This window comes from Danio rerio, chromosome 22 (assembly GCF_049306965.1).
Source record: "Danio rerio strain Tuebingen ecotype United States chromosome 22, GRCz12tu, whole genome shotgun sequence".
NCBI lineage: Eukaryota > Metazoa > Chordata > Actinopteri > Cypriniformes > Danionidae > Danio > Danio rerio.
The window spans coordinates 16,818,643-16,841,748 of NC_133197.1; the positions used below are offsets into that span (position 1 = coordinate 16,818,643).

Sequence of the window (23,106 nt, forward strand, 5' to 3'; positions counted from 1 at the left end):
GATCTAAGACTAAATCACTAAGACAAACTGGTCAGCCTGTGAATGATGGTACTGTAGAATTTTTATTTTTTGGTAAACATTTTGTTTAAATTCTTGCATTTACAGTTAGGGGCAGAACAATCTTATGGATTGAATGTGACGTTTTGCTTCATGTGTTCTCCTGTATAAGCTGCTGTGTTTTTATTTTGTGTGTTTCTTGATTTGGAGGATTTCCAGGCCAAAAAGTATAAAGATCCAAAATGTAATTTCACTTCCGTTGGCTCATCTTGGCAAACTTGTGACAATCTTGACTGAAAATTTCAATTTAATGGAATTCTCCAGGGTTTCAATAGAAATGATATTTAAATTATATGGCCAAAAAAAATCAGCTAGACAATATTATGAACTGTAGAATTTTAATTTTTGGGTGAACTTTTGCTAAAAATCTTTGGTTTTATAATTAGGAGCAGACCAATGTTAGGTGATTGAATGTGATTGTAAAACCAAGGATTTAGAAGGAAAGCTCATCTAAAAATTGAGATTTTACAGTACCATCATTTACTGGCTGACCAGTTCATCTTTGATTTTTTGTGGCCAAATTCATACCAATGTAATTTCTCTTCCACTGGAACGTCTTCGCAAACTTGTGGCAATCTTGAGTGAAACACTGTATTCAAGGAAGTTTTCCAGAAGTTTCAAAAGAGATGATGTTTAAAATATAACGCCAAAAAAAATCAAAGTTGAACCTGTCAGCCAGTAAATGATGGTACTGTAGAATCTTAATTTTTGGGTAAAATCCTTGGTTTTATAAGTAGGAGCAGAACAATCTTATGGACTGAATGTGACCTTTTGCTCAATGTGTTCTCCTGTGGAAGCTCCTGTGTTTTTATTTTGTGTGTTTCTTGTTTTGGAGGATTTCCAGGCCAAAAAGTATAAAGATTCAAATTGTAATTTCCCCTCCGTTGGCTCATCTTAGCTGACTTGTGGCAATCTTGACTGAAAATTTGAATTCAAGGAAATTCTCCAGAGTTTCAATAGAGATGATGTTCAAATGATACGGCCCAAAAATCAAAGACAAACTTGTTAGCTAGTATATTACGTACTGTAGAGTCTTAATTTTGGGGTGAACTTTTCTTTTTAATCCGTGGTTTTATAATTAGGAGCAGACCAGTTTTAGGGATTGAATGTGACGTTTTGCTTCATGTGTTCTCCCTTGGAAGCTGCGGTGAGTTGTTTTTGTGTTTCCTGGTTTGGAGGATTTCCAGGCCCATTGTGTCAGTCCCTGACAGAAGACCACCTGATCAGCAGAAGCCTCCAGCCTACTCAAACAGCAGCTCCCGCTTCAAGCCAAACCCTTCATTTAATTGGTGTTTACGTGTTGACGTGTCACTTTGTGATCCCTCTGGCTGAGAATAGAGTCGTCCCACAACTTTAGCTTCCAAAAGCACGTCATTTTACTACACGACGATTGAGCAGAAAAGCGAGTTCTGGTCCAAAATGGGCCGGCCTCTCTTGGGAACCCGGACGAGGATTGGGAATTGCTCGCGTTGACCTGAAACTCAGGGACTCCGACCCTTGGGAAAGTCCTCAGTCAGCCTTCGGCCAAATGGAAAGCTGCCGCCCAGTGTCCTCTTGCGTCGAGTATCTATATGGAGGCTGTTTTTTTGGGCCTGCTGCCCACAGCCACCTTTGGGCCCAATTACTTCCTTGTTTCTCCATTGGACTTGTGGCCGATTCCCCCTGATAAAGTTGCTAATTAGGTTTGCTGTGCAACCAGTCATCATTCAATCTGTCTGGTGACCTTGCCCTTCTGTCTCCCTGGCAAGCAGGAGAAGCTCGGCTTCACGGTGGGCAGCAGCCATCGCCTGGGAAGGACGCCATCTTTCTTTTTATTTTTTCGCAATGGGGAAAAGCCGGAGCCAACGTTTCTGCCTCCAGGCGCAAACAAAACTTAGTTTTCACAATTACATTCAGCCTGTGAGTGATATTACAAATGGCTTTGAAAGTATTATCTGATTATGTTGTCTACACTGTAAACCCTAATGCTGTAACTAATTAATTGAATTGAGTTCTATTAACTTAAATCATTATCAAACGTAAATCATACGTTTATCTTAATTAACCTTGATGAGTATTTAGAACTTTTTCTTATTTTTGAGTTTGAAAAAATTTAATCTTTCAAGTAAGGTGAACAATTCTGCTGGGTTTAATTTATACAAAATGTCTCTTTAAAGTTTCATTAACTCAAAATCTGTCAGCCCAGTGATTTTGCGTCTGACGTCATCCAGGTTCACGTACGTGCTCATGCTTCATTCGTTTTTTTCAAGATGGCGGATCGGCCTCGCTTCACACTACAGTAAGTAAAATATTTACAAATCCAAGAAATATTAAATGTATGTTTTAATTAATATAATCACAGTAACAGTTCAATGTAATGTAGAGTTAATCAGGGTGCGTTTACATGTCGTACATTACAGAAAACATGTTTAGCCTCACTTGTTGCTAACTAACGTTAACATTGCTGTTTAAAAAGTTAGAATCAGTGCAACGTTAGCGTTAGTTGTTACGTGTTAACTCTGAATTTTAACAGAGTGTGATAAAGACAAAAATATTTAAAATCGGCAGATTACATTTTTCAAAAAAATTTAAATCTTGGCGCGAGTATGCCATTTCTCAGCCTGTGCTGAAGTTGTCATGGAGACGCGCGCTCTCACAACCGCATATCATGGCGCTGCGCTGAACTCCATCCAGTCTGTGAATGTGGTATTATCTTTGCAATCTGTAGGCACTTCGGAAACGAAAAGCGCAAGAAACATAACGTTAATCATAACTCAAATGATCTCCGCCTAAACACTTAACGGTATTTTCTGATGACGCGCAAAAACGTAGTCTCATAACTTAACTCTGTCACACGCAGCTTGTTGCTTGCTGATCCATGTATGAGGATAGCCTGACGGAGAACATTTAAGCTGCGCTCCTCACCTGAGCAGGTACAGAGCAGAGCTTCAATTTACACTACCACATTGAGATAAAGTTGGTTTTATATTCATACATTCATTTAGTAACAACTTGTGACTCGCTCCATAAATTGTTTACCATGGTACTTTGTCTATTCGTTCTGAAATCACATGCAAGTATGACATGAAAACAACATTACACTAAATGCACTATTTTTTTTGACTGAACAATGTTGTACTTTGAAAGTCATTGGCTGCTAATATGATTTCACCATTAAGAATATGCAAAAATTACCTTTCTGAAATTATATTATTAAGGAGAAAGTCTGAATGTGTAAATATAAAACTAACTTTACCTCAATCACCAGCACTGATCAACACTTAATATTTCCTCGCGCTTAAGACGACATCTCTGCATATCAATGATTACCTGATTAATGCGATCAGTTAAATGAGTTTAAATGTCATTTAGGTCAAATGTATTTTAAAGGTATGATAAAAGTTTTTTTTTTTTTCAATCTATTTTTTAAAATGTTTACTCTGGAGAGAATATAAACAGCCTAAAAAACAAAGTATGCATATCTATAACACATTAATACAAAATTATGTTATTAAATAAAATAATAACAAAACAAAATATTCAAGACGTGGTAAACAAGACATAGTTTTCTGATGTGCAAATTTTGTAGCTTAAAATATATTTATATCTTAAAATATAAGTATTTTAGTCTATATATTTTCACTATCATTAGACAATAAGGTAAGTTTTGTTATTTCTAGCTTTTAAAATCAGGCCTTAAATTTCTTTGTCGTCCTATTCAGTTTTAGAAATTTCAATACTGTTTAAATTAAATCTGTGTTCATCAAATCAAAGCAACTAACATGATAATCAGCTCTATTGCTAACCGTTTTGGAGGTTAACGTTAGACATCATGCAATTGTACTACTTCCACTCTCAGCTAAATGACACTGTGACTTTGTGTACTTACAGAATTGAAGGTCGGGTGTTGCTGACTACAGATAGGAACTACAAGGAAAGTGAAACTTCAGCTAGACCTTGAGTTCAGTTTACAACATGAAGATCCTGCTTTCAACATCTGATCAACACCTGATTTTTTATCTGAGGTAAAAAATAGATAAGTAAATGAAACATAATAATAATATTAATAAATTTTTTTCTAGAATTGTATATTTTGTGGTGTGGGTTTGTTTTATGAAATTCTCTCTTGTTTCTTTTTGCTGTTTGCAGAGTACCAACATGTTACAAATGAGAATTTTCCCCACAAATTCTTTGCACAACTGGACCACCACCTATTTCATTTGATGACGATTTCAAGGCAAACAGCATCCAAAACTGGCAAGACAGCAGATACCCTGGCTAATCTTTTAAAGGCTTATGATGAGCAGGTATGTTTGGGGTCACGTGTTAAAGTATACATTAAAATATAATTTGAATTTTTTTTTTTTTTTAATTGATTTAAAATCATTTATTCATCATTTATTATACTTGATTTCCAGGAACTGCATGATGTCAGTTCATGACGGACTACTCTTATCAGAGGTCTTTTGGTCTTGTTGCGTGAGCGTGACTTAAGATTCTTTAGGAACACCCTGGTAAGACTTCATTCATTCTTTTCACAATTAGGCATGTTTAATAAAAAGATGAAAGTTTTGAAAACTTTTACTTAACATATTTGTAATCACGGATAGTTGATGAATCATATAATATTGGCTCAGTCATTTTGATACTGTCCTTACATTAATATCCTTGAATTATATTTTTAGATTGATAATCCTGCTGACTGAAGATGCTTTATTGGCCCTGCATTCACTGAGGGTCTCTGTTGTCCTGAAGAATGAATTGGACACCACCCACAGCACACTTCCAGACCTTTCTTGTCTTGTATGGATTAATGTATGTTCTTCACATAATATATAGTAAAGGACTTTGAAGTTGTGCAAAAAGTTTTGCTTGGCATGGATGATGGAAAATAAAAAGTCTCGTAGCATGGAAACCTTAAAGAATGAGTTGATTGTTTTTTTTTTTTTACTTAATAAAGACTGTCTCTGGGGTAGTAACTTCAAAACATTTATTTACCTTTAATTCGTAAGGGTGCATTTTATTATATATAGGGCTGGTTTGTCCAAATGTAAAATTCTGTCATTTACTAACTCTTCACTTGTCCCAAACCTGCTTGAATTTCTTGCTTCTGTTGAACACAAAAGTTAAGTAAAGCTGACAACCTGTAACCACTGACTTTCTAATTGGAAAACAAATACTGTGGAAATCGGTGGTTACAGGTCTCAGCTTTTTTTTTTTTTGGTCAAAAATAACCTTTTAAGTGTTCAACTGAAAAGAAAGAAACTTAAACAGGTTTGGAATAAGTAAATGACAGAATCATAGTTCAACCAAGACTGAATATATATATATATATATATATATATATATATATATATATATATATATATATATATATATATATATATGCTCTCCGTCAAACAGAAATTGGGGGAAAAAATAAATGGGGGCGAATAATTCTGACTTCAACTATATATATACATATATATATATATATATATATATGCTCTCCGTCAAACAGAAATTGGGGGAAAAAATAAATGGGGGCGAATAATTCTGACTTCAACTATATATATACATATATATATATATATATATATATATATATATATATATATATATATATATATATATATACAGTTTCTGTGTAGTTTACACTAAACGAGTCACTTCACAGAATGTGCACTTATTATTTTTTTAACGAATGCCTTATTTTATTTGTGAAACTGACGATGGAGAAGTTAATTTTAAAAAATGCTATCAAAATGTATGAGCTGGGTGATTTAAGTATTTAAAGTTGAAAGAAATTAAAGCAATTAAGTTAATTGGTATTAAAATGTATGAGCTGGGTTACTAAGTATTTAAAGTTTAGAAAAATTAAAACAATTAAGTTAATTGGTATTAAAATGTATGAGCTGGGTGACTAAGTATTTAAAGTTTGGAAAAATTAAAACAATTAAGTTAATTGCAATTAAAACGTATAAGCTGAGTAACTTGGGTATTTTAAGTTAGGTGAAGTGTCTTGCATGAGTACAACAAACTCAAAACTTAATGTTTCTGTTTACTTAAAATAGATAATTTCATAACTTAAAAAATTTGACGTAACTGATTACCTCAAATTTTTTGAGTTTTGTCAACTTATTCGGGATTACAGTGTACTTAACTTAAAGGGATCGTTCACCCCTAAGTTGTTTAAAGGGATAGTTCACCCAAAAATGAATATTTTATCCCCATTTACTCACTCTGAAGTGGTTTCAAATTTATTCTGTTTAACATGAAGGAAGATATTTTGAAGTCAGCGAAAAGCTGAAACTATTGACTTTCAAATGCTATGTAATTCAATTGTTATTTCCAACATTCTTCAAAATATCTTCTTTTGTGTTCAGCACAATAAAGAATGCATTTAGAACAACAAGTTTAGAACAAGTGAGGTTTGAGTAAATGATTTTTTCGTTTTGAATGAACCATTCCTTTAACTGCTTTAGGGATATTTAAACAACTCTCCACTGTAAATCCCAAAGCGTTACAGTAACTCAAATGGTTTGTTGTAATCAGTTTCCTCAAATGATCTAAGTTCAAAAACTAATCCTAATAAGTACTGTGAACTTAATCTATTTGAGTAAATGAAGCAATTTGAGCAAATGAATGAAAATAAATGAAGACAACTCAAACCAACTGAGTAAGTTAAGGCAACTCAAACCGTTTAAGGAAACAGATTGCTACAAACCATTTGAGTTAAAAAAAACTAATCTATATGAGTACTGTGAACTTACTCCATTTAAGTTGAAGTAATGAGGTTTTTATTTAACTCATTACCATCAACACTGCGTTCAAAACTCTTTTCAAATGAGTAGAAATGACTTTCAGTCAATTTTGAGTAAACTACACTCATTCATTCATTCATTCATTTTCTTGTCGGCTTAGTCCCTTTATTAATCTGGGGTCGACACAGCGGAATTAACTGCCAACTTATCTAAGTTTTTATGCAGCGGTTGCCCTTCCAGCCGCAACCCATCTCTGGGAAACATCCATACACACTCACACACAATCACACACTATGGACAATTTAGCCTACCCAATTCACCTGTACCGCATGTGTTTGGACTGTGGGGGAAACAAGAGCACCCGGAGGAAACCCACACGAACGCAGGAAGAACATGTAAACTCCTCACAGAAACGCCAACTGAGCCAAGGTCTGACCCAGTTACCTTCTTGCTGTGAGGCGACTGCACTACCTACTGCGCCACTGCCTCGCCCTAACTACACTCATTTCATTTAATTAAGTTGACTGTTGGGTTTTACAGAGTGGTTTAAACTGAAATTGATTTCATGTTTTTATTTTGGTAATTCAGTATACACATTTGGGGGGCCTAAAAACTGAAACTTTGAATGTAAAAAAATAAAATTCACAACACAAAAAAAATGCTATTTTGTGAAATTTTGACCTCAAGCATGTGTATTTCAAGGCATGACCGAGGATTTGAAAACCAAAAATAACGATGGTGGAACTCATGCATAATACTGATCTAATACTGATAACAAACTGTTCTGTTTTAGTACATTATTGTTGCGTAAATTACCCTGAATCCAAATGTTGAATGGTCATCATTTACTCACCATTGTCATGTTCAAAACCTAAAACATAGGGTGGCTCAATGGTCAGCACTGTCGCCTCACAGCAAGAAGGTCACTGATTGGAGTCCCGACTGGGTTAGTTGCCATTTCTGTTTGGAGTTTGCATGTTCTCCCTGTGTTGGCGTGGGTTTCCTCCGAGTGCTCCAGTTTCCCCCACAGCCCAAAGACATGCGTTATAGATGTATTGAATAAACTAAATCGCCCGTTTTGTATGTGTGTAAATGAGTGTGTATGGGTGTTTTCCAGAACTGGGTTGCAGTTAGAAGGGCATTCGTTGTGTAAAACATATGCTGGATAAGTTGGCGGTTCATTCCACTGTGGTGGTCCCTGATAAATAAAGAGACTAAGCTGAAGGAAAATGAATGAATGAATGAATGGAAACCTAAAACTATTAACTTCCATAGTTTGTTTTTCATACCATGTATGTCAATGGTTACAAGTTTCTGACATTCTTCAAAATATCTTAAACAGAATTTAAGAGTGAAGTCAAGAATCTCTTTGAATGTATAAAACATTCAAATAGACCTGTACTCTATTCCATAACCAGTCCTTTCTTATTCATCCAAAGGTGGAAAAGGCTTCATGTTTAAGGTCAAGGATCTCCGAGAGGGCGTTGTGGTCTATCATCACTCGGACAGCGACACCACCAGGGATTACGTCGTCTTCCGAATCACAGATGGCCGCCACAGCATCAGACATAAATTCCCCATCTACATCCTTCCCAAAGACGACACGCCGCCTTTTTTAATCAACAACGTGGCCTTCGAGGTGCAAGAAGGTGGCACGGTTAGGGTGGAGGAGTACATGCTGATGGCCTCAGATCTGGACTCCAGCGACGACTACATTCAGTATCAGCTGATTACTTTTCCCAGAGCTGGACAGCTGATTAAGAAGTCTTCTCCACATGAACCAGGTCAGTTTAATTATAGATGTTTATTCTAAATCTAACGATGCTTTGCGTAAATACTGAAATTTACCTAGGTACAATTAGATGACGTTATTCTCCTCACTGTTCATGCATGCATTTAATATTTTATTACTTACAGCAAAGCATAAATTACCCCAAAATCTTAACACAAGTATTTCTGCAGCATTACGACAGATTTTGAATATTATTGTGCTGCAGGAGGTAATAGGAGAAAACGATCTGAAACAACAAAACAAAGGAACTTTAAAAATACATGGATGTTTTTGATGCTAATGGCATTTTAAAATAATGTTAACACCTCAGTTTTCACTTAGGATATGGACAGTGTTGGGTGTTATTAGTTATAAAGTAACTAGTTACTGTAATTAGATTACTTTTTCCGCAAAAAAGTAAAGTAAGCGATTACTTTTCATTTTTATGTAATTTAATTACAGTTACTTAATATCTACTTGCCTTAAACACTGTAAATACATTTAAATCTGTAAATAAATTCAACATTGTAGCAAAATACAAATATCTTTTGCAGAATTATTAAAGCTAAAGAAGGTAACATTTATCAAAATGATTCAAAAATTAGGTTCTTAGCAGTGGTGTAGTCGAGGCTATATGCACGTATACTTTCTATGTCTACTTTTTTCCACAAGCTGTTTGGCTATGTTATAATATGTATAATAATATTTATAACACAAGCTGTCATAATATGTATTATTCATATTTATTATTATTTATGAAGTGTTACATGTTTAATAAAACTAAAAGGTCCTTCTTGGCGAAAATGTAAGCCATTAAAAGTTTAATTTCAATTGTTGTGCATTTAGATTTTAAATACTTTCAAGTAAAGTAGTTAAATTACTTATTGAGTAACTGAGTTACTCATCAGACATAGTAATTAAAGTCATTATAATAAGTAATTAATTACTCTATTGAAGACACTTGATATTGATTATTTATAGCACAACCTTATTATTTGAAATGGCTGGAGGTTTTCCAAACCAGACGTGCGACCGATAATTTGAAATACAGTAGTCACTTGTGGAAAAAAGTGGATATGGATTATATTTTGAATGTATCTGGTTAGCACTGTCGCCTCACAGCAAGAAAGTTGCTGGTTCGAGTCCTAGATTTCTGTGTGGAGTTTGCATGTTTTCCCTATGTTCGCCTGGGTTTCCTTAGGGTGCTCCAGTTTCCCCTGCAGTCCAAAGACATGCACTGTAGGTGAACTGAGTGAAATAAATTGGCCTTAGTGGATAAGTGTGTATGGCTGTTTCCCAGTACTGGGTTGCAGCTGGAAGGGCATAAGCTGCGTAAAACATAGTTGGCTGTTCAATCCGCTGTGGCGACCCCTGATAATCATAGACCAACCCGAAGAAAAATTAATGAATAAATGTATCTGAGTTGATTTGCATTAGATTGTGTCTTGTCAACCAGGTCTCCCAGTCAAGAGTTTCCTGCAGAGGGACCTTTTCCAAGGGCTAATCTACTACAAGCACTCGGGAGAGGAAGTGTTTGAGGACTCGTTTGATTTCATCCTCTCAGATGTCCATCAGCCTCCAAACCTGTCGGACAGACATGTAAATGACCAGCATCTGCTCTCACACCAAATTCCATTTCAGTGTGAACATTTGTAACAGAAATGTCTGCTGTGTATAGACTGTGGTGATCCACGTGTTTCCAGTGAAGGACCAGCTGCCTGTGGAAGTTTCTGGAACGGTTCGCTCCATCACGGTTAAGGAAACGGAAGTTGTTTACATCACTCAGAGCCTTCTGCACTTCAGAGATACAGAGCACCCGGATACTGACCTCATGTATGTGATCACCCACCCCTGCTTCAGTCCAGGAAACACCAGGTATGCATATCATAATATTTAATCGCACTAATAAAGTTAGGTTAAAGGTCTCATGAAATTAAAATAGATTTTTTCAGATGTTAGTATCTGTGTTTTTAGTTTGTAGGATATCTATAAGCTAGTACACACCAAAAAATTGCGTTTAGGAGATTTGAAACAGATATATAAATAACATAAACATGGATTAACGGTTTTATCCACGTCACCTCATACTTTAGTTTTTCATCAAATCATGACCAATGAAATGCTCTCTAGTATCTGACATGCCCCGCCCACTTCAAGACACTTGTCATTTGATGCGCTTGTGCTTAACCACTCTCACTGGCAGAGCAGTGATAAAAATGAAACGGTATTGTTTATTGTTTTTTATAAAGGGGAGAAGTTACATTATTTCCCACACTCTCTTTATGTTTGCACATTTCCAACAAAGTCCCTTTAAGGCATGTCATTTCACTCGGTGGCCATCTTTAAACCGGCTCTTGGGCTGTATGCTCAAGCAGTATGCTCTGGCATTCTGTTTGAATTAGGAAACATCAAATTCTCCAAAATTAATCACCAAGCTTACGATTAAATTTTCTTTTAGGGAATCACCAATAAAGTTAAACAACAAATGTCTCTTTAGTTTCATTTCTAAACGTTCGAATCGTACAAAGGCACCGTTTACACTAGTGCGTTTTAATTTTAAAACGGCGTTTTAGATCAAAAACGATCCGCATCCACACTAGCGTTTCACCTAGCGTCTCTGAACATATCTCCATCCACACTACGCCACCAAAAACGTATATCCTGTGACCATTCGCGAACTCTGGGCATGCGTGTTCTAGTATAAACAGAAAACATGCGTCTTGCTTGGCATTTGGTTATTGTTAGTCAACAAACGCCAGTTGAACATTAAACGCGATGGCAAAGAAAGCAAGAGAGTTATTTTTGTGAACAGACGACGAGGTCGAGTTGTTACTAAACGTAACAAATGAATAACAGCACAATGGCGCCTAAAACAGACAATAGTGCAAACAACGCTCTCAATTCCATGTTGTTGTTAACAGTACTGTCTTCTGGTAGCGTTAAAGCCATGTGTTAAAGTCATGTGATAAGGGCTTGATGAATAAGGGAAGGATACACAATGACACAAAAGCCCCAATCAGGTAGCGAATCTCAGCAGTCCCGCCTCTGTTTTCAGATGTTTCTGTTTTTCCTCATCCACACTGAGACGGCCTCTCCAGCGTTTTCAAAACGCTCCGTTTTCGGTGCTCGAGAACTTTGGCGTAGTGTGGACGGATGGCGTAATAGTAGCAAAACGTATGTGTTTTAAAACCAAAACGCATTAGTGTAAACGGGGCCAAAATCTGTTGGTCTGGTCCGAGCCCCTCCCCGCAGTCTATAGCGATCCATGTTTGGCTCTTCTACTATACTTCATATTCATGCAATATCGACTGTTACACTTTTTCCCATTCAAAACTATACGAGTGACTTGTCTTGTATATTCAAAGCACTTCATGGGACCGCCAATTTTTTTCTATGATTTAATATTAATACATTTAAGAGCTCCTTGTATTACTTCAGGTTATCAGATGCTGGCAGGCTGTTTTATACTGACAGCACAAATGCAATGAAAAAAGATGCTATGGTTCCAGTGCTGAAGTCCTTTACCCAGGTCTGAATCATATCCCTTTATTGTTGCACTTTATTAATGTACAATATCATTTTGCTGCCTCTTCTGTAAGTTCTCTTTTTTGTTGTCCGCAGCATGCAGTGAACCACCACAAAGTGGCATACATGCCTCCAATAGAGGATATTGGGCCTGAGCCTCTGTTTGTGCAGTTTGTGTTTTCTGTGAGTGACCATCAGGGCGGCGCTCTTACAGGACTCACCTTCAACATCACAGTCACGCCTGTTGACAACCAGGCCCCAGAAGTGAGCACACTCATCTTTTCGTTAGCGCTAGTTTGTGATTTTCATTGTTATTAGAGCACACGATTCTTAAAATGTAGTGTGTTGGGATGAATTATTAGAGGACTCAAATAGGTAGATCTGGGAAAGGCTCTTTTATTAGAGCATTGGTTTTCGAACATTAAAAATAACAATAAATTTTTTTTTGTAATGTGCTTTTTTCTTCTAAAATATTAAAGTGATATAACAATAGCAAAAATTTAGCTTACTCAGTTCACCTATAGAGCATGTCTTTGGACTGTGGGGGAAAGTGGAGCACCCAGAGAAAACCCACACCAACACAGGGAGAACATGCAAACCCCACACAGATATGCCAACTGACCCAGCCGGGTTTGAACTAGAGACCTTCTTGCTGTAAGGTGATCATTCTACCCACTTCGTCACCGTGCTGCCCAAAAACATATGCAGTATATTTAAAATATTTTGTTTGTTTGTTTGTTTGTTTGTTTGTTGATAGAGCATCACATTTTTGTGAGTATATTTGTGGTAGACACAAAAAAAATAATGCTGTTTTTACTGTTATTATTCAGTATTTTTATTTTAGAGTACAAATATTTAAGCATTTTTAAATTACATTGACTTAACACTATTAACTACTGAGGCAGTCAATTTTGACAAATTGTGTAGCTTTGTTCAAATAAACCCTTATAACAAAAGTAATTTGACATTTCCAAAATGTTTATTTATTTCATCCTAACGTTGTTTTAAAAAAAAAAAAAAAACAAACAAAAGGGCTAGGAGTGTTCCGACATTGAATGGCCATAATGGTCAAATTGAGCATGCGCTACTTTTTCCTGTGCTTTAAATATATGCGTGCAGATAATTAACAAAACTTTCTGACAGAAAAAACAACTTTTGTTTAGACATGTCTTTCAAACAAAGAAAGACAAAAAGAAGGTATGGTATGCACCTTCATGGGTAGTCTGGTAACTCTTAAAAAATTATACACTATAATATTGTAAATAAATAATCAATTCTGATTAAGATTGATAGTTATAATATCTTTAGGGTAATTACTTTATAAAATACGACCCTCAAAGCCTAATTCTAAACTGTAAACATAACATGACAAAAATCCATCCTTGCAGGCACAGGACATCAACATGACGTCAGATTGACGTTGTACCCTAATGTTGTTGGGATGTTGCATTTTGTTTGGAGATGAAATCGGGTTGACGTTAGAATCCAACGTCAGGCCGACGTCAATGTCCAACGTCCAACCTAAAAACAACAAAATATCAACTTCTAATGATGTTACAGGTTGACGTGTGGATGTTACCACTATGACGTCTATCAGACGTTGGATTTTTGCTGCGATACCTGATGAATAAATGTCAGTATTTGACATCAATACGATGTTGGCTTAAGATGTTGGCTTGACGTTGGATTTTTATCACTTTCCAACAGCCATTTGATGTTGTTATTGTCTTCAAAATAACACTGTCCTTAGACGCTAGCTAGACATTGAATTTTGGTCACCTGACGTCATGATCTACAGTAAATATCTAAGAAATTAATAAATTAACGTCATATTGTGTGCCTGCTAGAATCCATTCCAATCATCAGAGAAATCTGATAGTTCAAGCGTTAAAGCTTTAGTTAGAAGCGTTAAGAGTTAAATGTTCATTGATTTAGAGACCAAAATAATTTGATCATATAAATGGCAGTGTGAATGCTAAGCAAGTTTGTTTTTTAACTTATTTAATAGATGTTTACTAACTTGCTGAGGGTTGAGGAAGGTGGTGGTAGCTTCCTGATGGAGGAGCATCTTTTGGTTCAGGATGTGGACAGCTCGGAAGATCAGCTCAGGATACACATGAAGACCAAACCCCAACATGGACGGCTGGAGCTGCAGGGAACGGCCATGCTAGAAGGAGACAGCTTCACTCTGCGGGACCTCAAAGCATTGAGGGTCAGGTATGAATGGTATTGAAAAAAAGATTCAAACTCTTTGCCGGAAAATACTGTTGAAAATGTCTACCCTATTTTAACCCTATTTTATAATAATAGATACATTCATGATGACTCTGAGACCCAAAAGGATAGCATTGGACTTACAATCACAGACGGAATCAACTCAGCACATGGAGCACTTTTAATTCAGGTAAAACAAATAGCATTGCTTTTTAACACTCAGCATCATATTATCAAAACCTCTTTAAAGTACATACTATTTTCATTTATTTATCAGATCCTGCCTGTGAATGATGAACCGCCACAGTTGGGCTCTGATTTGAAGGCAAAGCTGTCCTGCAAAGAGGGGGGTCAGGTTCAGATTACGGTCGAGTACCTCTCTGCTACAGATGTTGACAGCGATGACACTCGGCTAACATACATGCTTGCCAGAACACCTGGGCGTGGGGTCATACAGCGAAACGGGGTCACTGTGGACAAGTTCTCCCAGCTGGATGTGCTCAATGGACTCATCTTCTACCTGCACACAGGTTATAACACAGGCACAGGAGGCTAGTTAGGGATACTTAATGACAATTAAGTCCTGCGTCTGGCATTAAATAATCTAGTGAACTACTCACCTGCTGTTAAAAAAAAATGGTAATGCACTAACATTAGAATTCAAGATTACACTGAGAAGGCAGATTATTATAATTTATAAATAAAAAAAACATACAAATTAAAAAAGGTTCAAATTTTCAGTTTAGCAAAAAAAAAAAATACAACAAGAATAATACATAAACTCAAAACAACCTAATTCACTGAAAGAAATAAACAATTAAAACAAATAAATATTACTATTAAATAATACAGTAATAAGATATTTGTCTCATTTATATACTTTCAATTGTCCAACAATTCAACAAAAGAGTAGGGAGATTAATTTATTAGGTCTTCATTGATTTTAATAATGTAGGTATCACAATATTATTATGTACAGTATAAACAAATGTACAAAAACAAGAAATGTGATAAATGCCAAATAGGACTTAACATCTTTAGGCACTTTCGCACAGGAGAAGCGTAGTGTTAGTGGAAATTAATTTTTTTTTTTTTTTATGTGTTTTTACCACAGACACTGTGCATTTTTAAGGATGTTAGGGATGAATTTAGTGTTAGGAATGCAGAGAGGCTATAAATCACTTTCCAAAATCTTTTCATTTAATGTTCTACACTGGTGGAATGATCTTTCTATTCCCACACAGCCTGCAGATTCACAGGTATCCCTCAAACGACAACTAAATACACATCTTTTCTGTGAGCACCTGAATGCTGATGAATAAAACTAAGACCTCTCTACTTCCCCCACCTTACTGCACACCAACCCAAAATACTATATTTTTGAGTTCTGTAAGAATGTGCCTCTTACTTACTTACATATAACTTATACTCTTTCTTTGTATAACTAGCACTTCTTGTGTATATTGGCTCTTCTTGTTGAATCGCTGAATGCCTCCTCAATTGTAAGTCGCTTTGGACAAAAGCATCTGCTATATGACTAAATGTAAATGTCAATTAGGGGAATTAAATAATTTCTACCTCAGAGAATAGCCTACTAAACAACAACAAGAACTCCCAGTGACATAAATGTATTGATTGGGCCATACAAAACACTGGTACAGTAGTGTAATGTTACCTTTCACCTTAAGGCTGCTTTATATTTCTAAATTGAGTGATCGCCATGACCCAAGGCACATACTTCTGGCGCACTGTTTGTGTAGCTTTGCAATAACACCTCCGAAACACTAGCTGGCAGTGAGGTTTTTATGGTCCTCAGTGTCGAGATTCTTCGTCTGTGTTTTGTTTTTCTGAATGCTACCTTAATGTAGAAGTAGCTAAAACACGCTTATTCTGAGGCGGGAGCTGGCAGACATGCAACAACTTTAACAATAAGGTAAACTCGAAACAAAGTTTCCATTGCAGCTCCTTCACGGGACTTGACACTTGTAAACACTCGCTTCAACAAGTCTGCGCCGCTATCAGCCACGCCCACACTCATCAGCGCAGAACTTATGCTATGCAACATTGTGATGTGTAGTTAAATTTTTTTAAGAGTGCACATCAGCGTTGGCGTCAGGGCTATGCAGCCGCGCAAAGGCTGCAGCGGACCATACACGTACACTTGACGCAGAAGTATAAATCAGTCTTTAGTCTGCATTTTTGTGTAAAATGGTTCAAGGTGGTAAATTGATTTCTTGGGGACCAGCCTAGTGGCTAGTTCCAATAACTAAGTTCCTAGAATCATGTAAGGTGCCAATATTTCATGCATCCCTAATAAGTCATTGACACTGAATGCATAAAAGTGGCAATTAGCACATTCCAATGCAATACTATTCTATTGTTTATAAATACACATTTGCTTGAACAAGTCTTGCATCTTTTGCACAGCCTCATGAGCACCATGTTTTTAAGATGTCATGTCAGGGTAAAATAATTTAAACTATGACATGCAGCGCCACTCACTGTCAGTTCCAAAGCAGCGGACCGATATTTGGGCAAGATATTTGACTGCAGCATGACAGAAGAGGCCCTATTTTAAAAACTATTCAGCTTTTTTATGAAAAGACGAAGGGCGCTATTTTGACGATCCATGCGCAAAGTGCAAAGCTCAGGGTACAAACGCATTAGGGGCGTGTTAGAATCCATTTTGCTAATGTAAGGATGGAAAAATCCACTTTGGGCCGTGGCGCATGGTCTAAAAGGGTTGAGCTTATTTTCTTAATGAGTTATAGGTGTGTTTTGAGAATAAACCAATCAGAGTCTCAACTCCCATTCCCTTTAAAAGTCAGTTGCGTTGCGCCATAGCACATTTGCTATTTACATGACGACTTTGTAAGTAAAAAACTGAACATTTCACTAGCAAGAAAACAGTTAAACAGAGCATCTGTGCATGAGAATGAGAGATAAGCCTTCTCATTATCTACTTTCACTTTTACTTTCGCTCTTGTGGATAGGGTAACCTTGTACGCACAGACATCAATTAGCCTATAAATAATTAATTTTGTTTGTTAATCACAAAGATTTGTTTCAAAACTATTTCTAAATTCACTTCCAATTTCCAGCAAATGAATAAATGAACAATAACGATGTGTGTTCAAAAAACTGAGTTATATCTAAATACACATGCTGTGCCCCATATGTTCTAAAACCTGACGGTTGGGCAAATCTAAGCTTGTTTTTAATAAAATAAATATAAATATGCATGTAATAAATATTACTGCTAATAATAATAACATTATACAAACGCAAATTGTTATGAATAAACTGAAAAAGCCCCTGAGATGAAGATAGCATGAAGGCGGTGGTTTTTATATTTATGTAGGCTAAAAAATAATATGCTTTGTAATATTTTAATCCTTTAAATTTATATCCTATATATATATATATATATATATATATATATATATATATATATATATATATATATATATATATATATATTCTTATTATATCCTGCGTACATTCAATTTCAGTTTTAAAAAAAGTGAATGTGTATAAACACACTTCCCTCTTTCACTAGGTGGTGAGATTGGACCGGATCCTGTCTCGGACACTGTCACCCTCATTGTGTCAGATGGAGAGGCTGGAACAATGGACGGCTGCTGCCAGGAGGACGCTCTCCCCCCTCCCGTCCCCCTGCATGGCACGCTTCCGGTCTATGACCTGAACATCACTGTGATGCCTGTCAACAACCAGGTCCCAACCATTACGCTGGGTAAGCATCTACCACTGGGCCTGGACTAAATCTTTTAGTGGACCAAACAAAACAATTCAAACACTGGTGCCTGCTTAGCGTTGAGGGAGCGAATGGATTAAAACAAGATGCTGTCTAATCTAGAGTTAATCGCCAGAGCATTTGGCTAAGGTGTAATTAATTCATCGTAATGACAATCCGCTTAAATCAAGTAATTAAGCGACCAGGAATTTTCCAGGCAGGTGACGGACCACAGCTTTGGCGAACGAATCGCTTAATCGCAGTCTCACACACCCAGCTCAGGGAGTGTCACGAATGCAAGCGTTTCGTTTTTCAGCACAAACATTTCGCAGCAGGGTGCTGGAGACATCTCGCCAAAATGGGGATTTCACTCTTAATGCCAGAAACTTTGCAGTTATCAATGGGGAACAGTGACCAGAGCAAGACAATGAGCAGAAAACTGCAGCTAGGTGCCGGTGGGACGGCCACAGAAAATCCTAACATCCTTGTCGTCGGTGCATGTGGGGCGGCAGACGTACACACAGCTGGTTGGGATTAGAGAAAGCGAGAGCTGAAAGAAAAAGCGTAGTAGAAAGAGATACACGTTCCCCTGAGAACAACTGGACAATAGGGACACCGAAGAGAATACAATAGACAGCCTTGCATTTAGAAAAGACGACACGTTCATTGTGTCTATCATTCAATCTCAATTATAATCTCCTAATTCGGTTAATCCGCATCAAAAAAAGAGGATTCTCCAGTGTTGCCCGCGTGTAGTGTATTGGGAAGGGGAAAAAGTAGACATTTAATTAATTTGCATTGAATAAAGATCTGCTGGCGTCAGAGCTATAAGCGCAGGAAAATGAGAGGAATCCAGCTCTCCGCCTTGCCCTGCGATGGGACGAGTTTTATCACTTTTACTCCAGGCTGGCGGTCATTAATTCCACCCCTTGTTTCAGAGCTCTATCCAAGCACAACCTCATCAGTGCCCATTCTCCATTCATTATTTATCAGCACAGTAAATGGAAGCAGATGCCAGTAAGCATTGGCATGATGGCTTTATCAACACCCAGGTGGCAGCGGGCTGGCCGAGAGCCGAGCGGAGTGCAGGGGAAGAGAAGGGAGTGTTAGTGGGGTGGCGTAGCAGGCGTGAGGAAACAGGGGAGGAGGGGGTACTGCCTGTAAATGAGAGGAAGATGAAATTTTGGGACACTTTTAGTTTTCTAAAATGATATCTCTGTGGTTAGTGCCAATATTATTACTTACTGTATGCTATTCTAATATTGTTCCATCAGGCGGCATGATTGTGGTAGATGAAGGTGCCAGAGCATGTCTGTGTGGGGGGGTGTTGGAGGCCAGCGATCCTGATAGTCGTCCAGAAGAACTCATGTTTCACTTGGTCACCCCGCCTCAGTATGGGTTCCTGGAGAACACCCTTCCATCCCCTGGCTTCGAGAAAAGCAATGCTGGACTGAGAGTGGGTTAGTATGATTCCTGAGGTTTCTGTAAATGTACCCAGTGTCTGTGATCATGCCAAAAAAAAGTGTTGTCCAGGAATCCGTCAAACGAAATGACATTTTCTCTTTTAAATATAGTACAAATCAGTGACAATATTTCAACAAAAAATTTTACTCTGTCATCATTTACTCAACCTCATATCAATTCAAACTATGGATGCACTACATTTTGGCCACCAAAAATAATCTGCTCAAAAAGTCGTATTCGGTTTTCTCCAGATGTCCTTGCTTTAGCTCGCAGCTGATGACGTAGGCGATTGACAATGTAGGCGATTGTAGTGGACCTTATACCGCCCACTAAGGTAATGGCCATGCTACTGTGATGGTTGGGTTTAGGGTAGGGGGAGGTGTAGGCGATCGTCAACTACTTAGTGGACCTTGTACCACTCACTAAGGTTTGTTGCAAAATACCAAAGTATTCCACTTTGTGTAGCATGTACTACTCATGCTCACCGGAAAAGCAAAGTTTACTCAAATAACATGCCAACAGGACACTTCTATACAGTATATTTGTTCCTGCTACTTGCAATGGCACTACTGAGCTGTCATGGCAATGCTAGTAAAATGATGCCACTGTCAATGAAATTTTACTGTCAATAAAACGTGGTTATTTTATTAGTTTTTTATCACTGTAATTTAGTTTAGTTCAATTTAAAACAACAGGTTTTCATTTCTGAAAACGAAGCCCTGTATATGTTTCTTTAGATCGCGAATTATGTAGCCCGAAGTACATATGCCTGGATTGAGTCTTTATTCTTTAAATAATAATAATAATAATAATAATTCGTTACATTTATATAGCGCTTTTCTGGGCACTCAAAGCGCTTTACACAATGGGGAGGGAATCTCCTCATCCACCACCAGTGGTTAAAACAACTTCTACGTGGCTTATGATGTTGTTTCTTTTTGCGTTTACCAGCTAACCGTTTACGGCCATATAGATGACTTTTCCGCTGTTACCAATTTGTTGATTTAGCTCGCCATGTACATCAGCGGACTTGAGATGCAGAATGGAGTTGACCAACGTAATTCGAGTCCAGCGAAGAACGGTTCCAGAAAGCATGTAAGACAATAACAGAAGCCAAAAATAAAAATAAACAAGTAAATAACAGGGTGAGAATGTTGTAAAATCTGAAAACGTGGTAAAAATCCGGCGAGGGTTTTTCTTTTTCTGGATTGTTTTTTTAAAACTGTCGGTTGGGTTTAGGGAAGTGAGTGGGCAGATCAATCGGTGCTACTGAATACACTAATGGTTGGTTAGGGAAGGAGGAGGGTGGGTCAGTCGATCACTCAGTCAGTCAGTCAACAGTGGCCTCTGGTGGATTTTTGCGAGAACAACAGAAGTGAATGGCACTCGCTAGAGAAATTTAAGGTCTCAAAAAGTGTACACAGTGGCCTCTGGTGGATTTGCAAAAACAAGAACTGCAAAAAAACTTACCTCCTGGGACATATTTGGTGCGCATTTTAAATGAGCCCGGGTTTATTTAAAAGTCATCCAAGTAACTTAAAATATTTAATAAAATAATAAATAATTATTACAATTCAGTTTCGCTTTTGGCCAAGTTCATTCAGAATTTTCGGTTTCAGTTCTGGCCCAGAATTTTCATTTCGGTGCATCCCTATTTCATATGAAACACAGAAGGATGTATTTTGTTAAGTTTGTTTTTGGCCTTTAATATAAAGACTAAACATTTTAAATGCTGTCTATAGATTTTAAAGTCCCAAGACAAGCCCTGTGCATTTTTTTGGCTAAATCACAATTCATCATTTCTTTTGTGTGTCCTGTTTAAATGTCCTCTTTTAAAGACCTCATCCATACTAAGTCATATCATATAAATAAAGTTTTTTTCAGCCAGCTCCACCTCAGTTCGGGTTTCATCAACTATGTCCAGTCGGTGCACCAGGGTGTGGAGCCTACAGCAGACTTCTTTACCATCAGTGTCAGTGACGGAATGCAAAGATCTGCACCATTGCACGTCTACATCATCATCAACCCCACCAATGATGAGGTTCCATCACTGCTGCTTAGCAACTTCACAGTAAGATTGTATTACTTAAAGAGATAGATAAATGATCTCATCATTTATTCTCCCTCATGTGGTTTTAAACCTTCATGGGTTTTTCTTCTGAATGCTGGCACCCATCCACCTCCATGGCAGGAAGTGTTCCTTTTGTGTTAAACAGAAAATTTCTTCCATTTGAAGACAAAAGCCCCTTTCACACATACAGACCTTTCCGGAAAATTTTCCGGAAAGGTTGTATGTGTGAACAGGTCCTTTTTAAAAATACCGGTAAATTCGTTCTGGCTATTTTCCGGAAAGAGAAGTTGTAACATTACCGGCAATTTGCCGGAATGCTGCGCTGTGTGAATGCAGAAGGAAGATTCCCGTAATAAGCGCGTGCTCGTCTAGAACGTGCTGACGTGAGACGTCTGCTTTAGCCAATCACAACAGTCAGACGCATTTACGTCCGCGCGGTTTGTGAGAATAAAAGCCTTTGAATATTTTTCCAGACACATTTAGCTGCTAGAAGTTAGTCAGATCACGTTTATATGTTCTTCTTAATGCCAACTGTGTAAATAATCATCGATGAGATGCTTATGATAAGCCGTTGTTTGTTTACCTTCAAGCTTTGCGTGCGCCTATGAGCGCCTGCACACGCACATATTATGAACATCTCGACATGCGAAAGTGATCCTGGGAAAGTTGTTCACAATATTGATCATCCACAGAGTTTGTAATTTAGTCAAATGTTTACAAATACAAGCGCAGCCGTTTAAAGCTCATTTGTGGTAAATGATGTCAGAATTTACTGGTATTTTGGAATGGATGTGTGAATGCTCTTTTCCGGAAAATTTCCGTAACGTCCTCGCCTGTGTGAACAGCTTTTTTGAATATACCGGTAAAGTCGTTCCGGAAATTTTCCAGAAATTTACCGGTATCACTGTGTGAAAGGGGATATAGTCTTATAATCAGCAACTTCATGACTAGCTGTTGCACCTGTTAATAGGTCATGGAGGGAGGAATGAAGGATCTCAGCCCTGATATTCTAAACGCAGTGGACGTTGATATCCCAGCAGAAAGTCTCACCCTGACCATCTTGGATCCCCCAGCTCATGGCACTCTGATCAATGGCATATATGGTCTTGAGATGAATCGTTACAAAAGCATGAACCCAGAGGTTCTCCAACAAACCTTAGCAATCCAGTCCTTCACCTTGGAGGAGCTACAGCAAGGTCAGTTCTTAAATTGGTAATGTTACAAACTTTCTCACCCAAATTCCAGGGTATCACTATTTGCTTGTTGAGAAAGGTTGTAAGGACAGCTTCCCTTATCAAGCACCCAACCACATCCCTTGGTGCCGTCACTGTGGGTACCCAGGCTAGCAGAACAGATGTTTCCAGAGACAAAGGTCACAATGTGCCTATGGTGCTTCTGCTTCATCTGCAAAGTCTTTCCAACTGCTCTAATCACAATTAAGTCACTGTGCATGAGGTGCTTGCTTGTTAGCAAGTGATAAAGCGCCATAGAAGTGTAGGTGAGCAGGTAACTGACAAAATGGGACATT

At 37.5% G+C, this 23,106-nt stretch overlaps 1 protein-coding gene across 5 annotated transcripts in view; it reads left to right on the forward strand.

The window, feature by feature from the left end:
• The window catches only part of frem1b (Fras1 related extracellular matrix 1b), a 73,818-nt gene that overhangs the window by 11,318 nt on the left and 39,394 nt on the right, over positions 1 to 23,106 (forward strand). For 3 of the 5 annotated variants that reach the window (XR_012397400.1, XM_009296245.5, XM_073936575.1), the window contains exons 10-21: positions 8,219 to 8,563; positions 10,007 to 10,149; positions 10,229 to 10,425; positions 11,989 to 12,079; positions 12,172 to 12,339; positions 14,084 to 14,292; positions 14,386 to 14,479; positions 14,567 to 14,819; positions 17,849 to 18,043; positions 19,318 to 19,503; positions 21,382 to 21,578; positions 22,549 to 22,774. Coding sequence is in view for 3 of the 5 variants with exons in the window: in XM_009296245.5 (XP_009294520.1) it covers positions 8,219 to 8,563; positions 10,007 to 10,149; positions 10,229 to 10,425; positions 11,989 to 12,079; positions 12,172 to 12,339; positions 14,084 to 14,292; positions 14,386 to 14,479; positions 14,567 to 14,819; positions 17,849 to 18,043; positions 19,318 to 19,503; positions 21,382 to 21,578; positions 22,549 to 22,774 (2,304 nt within the window). In the remaining 2 variants the exon portion in view is untranslated. 5 annotated transcript variants of the gene reach the window in all.